Below are 5,328 nucleotides of genomic sequence, written 5' to 3' on the forward strand. Positions count from 1 at the left end.
AGAGAGAGAGAGAGAGAGAGAGAGAGAGAGAGAGAGAGAATCCTCCCCTCTCATTTTTAATTTTCCAAAAGAAGGAACAGAGAAGGGGTCAAGCAGGCATATTCCCTCAAAGGCTCAGTTCTCTGTTCTTGGCGCTACCTCGCTAATGCAGGAAATGGCGAATAGCATAAAAAGAAAAAATCAATATATACACATACATGCAAAGACGTGTCATGTGTAATGCACCAAAAGCACAGCTCCCTATCCTCATCCAGGCCCTACAGACCTTTCCATGATTTACCCCAGATGTTTCACATCCCTGGTTCAGTCCACTGACAGCAAAGCAACCCCAGGATACCACATCATTCCAGTTCCCTCTACTCCTTACATGCTTCTTTCCCTCCTGTATGTTTAGGCCCCACTGCTCAAAATCATTTTCACTCTATCCTTCCACCTCCAATTTGGTCTCCTGCCTCTTTTTCCCTTCACCCCTGACACATATATCCTCTTTGTTAACCTTTCCTCACTCATTCTCTTCATATGTCCAAACATGTCAACACACCCTCTACTCTCTCAACCACACTCTTTTTCTTACCACACATTACTTACTCGATCAAACCACTCATACCATATATTGTCCTCAAACATTTCATTTCCAACACATCCACCCTCCTCCGTACAACTCCATTTATCCATGCCTCACAACCAAATAATATTGCTGGAACTACTATTCCTGCAAACATAACCATTTTTGCTCTCCAAGATCACATTCTCTCTTCCAACATATTCTTCATCACTCCCAAGACCTTAGCCCCTTCCCCACCCTGTAACTCCCTTCCTCTTCCATGATTCCGTTCACCAAGTCCACTCCCAGTTATCTAAAATACTTCACTTCCTCCAATTTTCCTCCATTCAAACTTACATCCCAACTAACTTGTCCCTTAACCCTGCTGAAGCTGATAATCTTGCTCTCAACTTTCTCTTTTCAAACACTTTTTGAAACTCAGTAACCAACTACTGCAGTACCTCACTTGAATCAGCCACTAGTGCTATATCATCAGCAAACAACTGAATCACTTTCCAGGCCCTCTCATCCCCAACAGACTGCATACTCGCCTTTCTTTCCAGAAATCTTGCATTCACCTCCTTAACCACCCCATCCATTAACAAATTAAACAACTATGTGGATAAATATATTTATTTATTTATCATACATAATCGCTGTTTCTCAGCAAGGCAGCGCCAGGAAACTAACGAAGAATGGCCCATCCACTCATTATTACTTTTTTCTTTTTAATACTTTGTTGCTGTCTCCCGAGTTAGCGTGGTAGCACAAGGAAACAGAAGAAAGAATGGCCCAACCCACCCACATACACATGTATATACATACAAACACGCCTACACACACATTTATATACATATACATTTCAATGTATCCATACATATACATACACAGACATATACATATATACAGTATCTCAATGGACATGGATTGAACCAGGGCATGTGAAGCATCTGAGATAAACCAAGGAAAGGTCTGTGGGGCCTGGATGTGGAAAGGGAGCTGTGGTTTCGTTGCATTACACACAACAGCTAGAGACTGAGTGTGAATGAATGTGGCCTTTTTTGTCTGTTCAGGAACAGACTGCCTGGCACTGCCTGGCTGGAGCAGGATGCTATTTTGTGAGTGGCAGGGGTGGTGCCAGGAATGGATGAAGGCATCAAGTATGGATATGTACAAGTGTATATATGTTTATGTCTGTGTATGTATATGTTGAAATGTATATGTATGTATATGTGCATGTATGGATGTTTATGTACATATATGTGTATGTGGGTGGGTTGGGCCATTGCTCGTCTGTTTCCTAGCGCTATTTCACTAATGCACGAGACAGCGGTTAAGTATAATAAATTAAAAAATATTTTTTTTTTTTTTTTTTTTTTATACTTTGTCGCTGTCTCCCGCGTTTGCGAGGTGGCGCAAGGAAACAGACGAAAGAAATGGCCCAACCACCCCCCCCCATACACATGTATATACATACGTCCACACACGCAAATATACATACCTACACAGCTTTCCATTGTTTACCCCAGACGCTTCACATGCCTTGATTCAATCCACTGACAGCACGTCAACCCCTGTATACCACATCGCTCCAATTCACTCTATTCCTTGCCCTCCTTTCACCCTCCTGCATGTTCAGGCCCCGATCACACAAAATCTTTTTCACTCCATCTTTCCACCTCCAATTTGGTCTCCCTCTTCTCCTCGTTCCCTCCACCTCTGACACATATATCCTCTTGGTCAATCTCTCCTCACTCATTCTCTCCATGTGCCCAAACCATTTCAAAACACCCTCTTCTGCTCTCTCAACCACGCTCTTTTTATTTCCACACATCTCTCTTACCCTTACGTTACTTACTCGATCAAACCACCTCACACCACACATTGTCCTCAAACATCTCATTTCCAGCACATCCATCCTCCTGTGCACATCTCTATCCATAGCCCACGCCTCGCAACCATACAACATTGTTGGAACCACTATTCCCTCAAACATACCCATTTTTGCTTTCCGAGATAATGTTCTCGACTTCCACACATTTTTCAAGGCTCCCAAAAATTTTCGCCCCCTCCCCAACCCTATGATCCACTTCCGCTTCCATGGTTCCATCCGCTGACAGATCCACTCCCAGATATCTAAAACACTTCACTTCCTCCAGTTTTTCTCCATTCAAACTCACCTCCCAATTGACTTGACCCTCACCCCTACTGTACCTAATAACCTTGCTCTTATTCACATTTACTCTTAACTTTCTTCTTCCACACACTTTACCAAACTCAGTCACCAGCTTCTGCAGTTTCTCACATGAATCAGCCACCAGCGCTGTATCATCAGCGAACAACAACTGACTCACTTCCCAAGCTCTCTCATCCCCAACAGACTTCATACTTGCCCCTCTTTCCAGGACTTGCATTTACCTCCCTTACAACCCCATCCATAAACAAATTAAACAACCATGGAGACATCACACACCCCTGCCGCAAACCTACATTCACTGAGAACCAATATGTATATATATATATATATATATATATATATATATATATATATATATATATATATATATAGTTGCTGTTTCCTGTGTCAGCGAGGTAGCACCAGGAAAGACGGAGAATGGCCCATCCACTCATATACACAAATACATAAAAGCCCACATATGCAAATATACATAACATATAAATACAGATACGCAGACATCACATACATACACATGTACATATACTTGCTTTGCTTCGTCCATTCCTGTCGACGCCCCACCACACAGGAAAACAGCATTGCTATCCCCTGCTTCAGCGAGGTAGCACCAGGAGTACAGACAAAAAAGCCACATTCGCTCACACTCAGTCTCTAGCTGTCATGTGTAATGCACCCAAACCACAGCTCCCTATCCACATCCAAGCCCCACGGACCTTTCCATGGCTTATCTCAGATGCTTCACATGCCCTGGTTCAGTCCACCTATAGCATGTCGACCCCAGTATACCACATCGTTCCAATTCACTATTCCTTGCACGCCTCTCACCCTCCAGTATATTCAGGCCCCGATAGCTCAAAATCTTTTTCACTTCATCCTTCCATCTCCATTTGGGTCTCCCACTTTTCCTTGTTCCCTGCACCTCTGTCATGTAAAAGATACAAGGTAAAATTCCACTTTAATTCTGTGAGCTTATAGTTTCATAACAATGAGATTTCATTTGATCATTGATTCTTAATTCTAATTACTGCATTCCCTTGGCTTGGCTGAAACAGTCCTAGATTAGGTAACTTTATAACATAATTTGTTCACAAAGGGCAACAAAGGAACTGCATGAGCAAAATTTCACTTTAAGACTAAGCACCATCAAAACATCTTACAGATATAGAAGTAATGTATTCTTAACATGAAGTTGTAATGATTCATACCAATGTTGTATGATTTGAAGAATTATTCATTCTGTGACAATAAAGGATGGTGTAAAATGATATTTAAAATGAGAAATAATGTGGAAAAGACATAAATACAGAACTTATGTAAACCATCTGTAGCATTCAAGATTTAATTTATTTTGCAGTTACAAAAATATATGGGATATACCAATACTTCAGCATCATGCCAACAGGTAAATACAAATAACAGTGCCTGTTAGCTTACCACATAGCATTCCCAGTGATGTCATTCCATGCCAACTCCAACAGTATGCTACACTTAATGGAATTTTTCAGTATATATTTCGGATGATATAGGAAGTTAAGTGAAGTTTACATAAGTTTTGTTGATTTCTGTTTCACTGGTTTTAAGAGTCCACATTATCCCTGATCTTCATACCCATCCTACCCACTATCATTCAACATTCAGAAAAATTTCATAATTCAAATCACACAACAGTAGTCTAAATCGCAGAGTAAGGAGTCCAATGCTTTGCATTTCCTGAAATTCCATGTTATTTGTGATGCCCTTTAATGTAGTCTTACCATGTTAGAAGACTAAAAACAAAACATTTCTCATTACAAAATGATTTTATTTGAAAGTCATAAACAGGATTAAATGGAAGTCAAATATTAAATAATGTTTTACGAGTCGTACAGTGATAGTTACTTAATGGCACCAAGGATCTTGCAGTGAAGGTCTTAAACATACACTGATCATTTCCACTTCAAATAAAATACGCAAAATTACCTATAAAACATAATTATTCAGAAATTGAAATTTTTCAATGATTGATTTGTTTAAGGAGACGTAATTGATTATTCATTCCTAAGAATCCACAATCCTTGGTGCACTTACATACGATGATATAGTCAACTTAATGCTGTTTTGTAGGTACGATAAATATTTTCTATTGAAATATCATAGTAGGGTTTTCCTCCAGTCATATCTCCTCCCAAATTTTACTTCAAACCAAAACAAATCAGTCAACCAATGAGCAAATTCCATGACATACCTACGTCCAATCAGCAATGTCCATGTGAGGCATGTCAACCAATGACGCTTCTCCAAGTTAGAAACAACACACCTCTGTTTACGCTATAAATGATTGAATCTGTAGTGGGATTTAAAAAGGGAGTCAGGGTAAAACTCTCAACTTCAGATATTTCGCCTCTTATTATCCATTAGATTTTATTATGTGATAATCAAACTAAGTTTTGTATCAATAATATTTGAAAAAATATCTACAGAGAAGATTATTTGTCCTGAAACCATTAAAAAAAGAAGCATCACAAATTGGAAATATATAGATTCGAATAATACAAAATACTGTTCAAATTCTACACATACTAAGAGTTTTGTACTTATGATACGATAT

The 5,328-nt window shown here is 39.5% G+C and overlaps 1 protein-coding gene across 5 annotated transcripts in view; it reads right to left on the reverse strand.

Moving 5' to 3' along the window:
• The window catches only part of LOC139759050 (uncharacterized), a 176,247-nt gene extending 171,219 nt beyond the window's left edge, over positions 1-5,028 (reverse strand). The window contains exon 1 of one of the 5 annotated variants that reach the window (XM_071680961.1): positions 4,966-5,028. Coding sequence is in view for 2 of the 5 variants with exons in the window: in XM_071680964.1 (XP_071537065.1) it covers positions 4,176-4,180 (5 nt within the window). In the remaining 3 variants the exon portion in view is untranslated. Of the gene's footprint in view, positions 1-4,175; positions 4,571-4,808; positions 4,941-4,965 lie in introns of those variants that run through there. The other 4 variants (XM_071680960.1, XM_071680962.1, XM_071680964.1 and 1 more) reach the window with 4 other exon arrangements.
• Positions 5,029-5,328: the final 300 nt, after the last annotated feature.

This window comes from Panulirus ornatus, chromosome 32 (genome assembly GCF_036320965.1).
Source record: "Panulirus ornatus isolate Po-2019 chromosome 32, ASM3632096v1, whole genome shotgun sequence".
Lineage (NCBI taxonomy): Eukaryota > Metazoa > Arthropoda > Malacostraca > Decapoda > Palinuridae > Panulirus > Panulirus ornatus.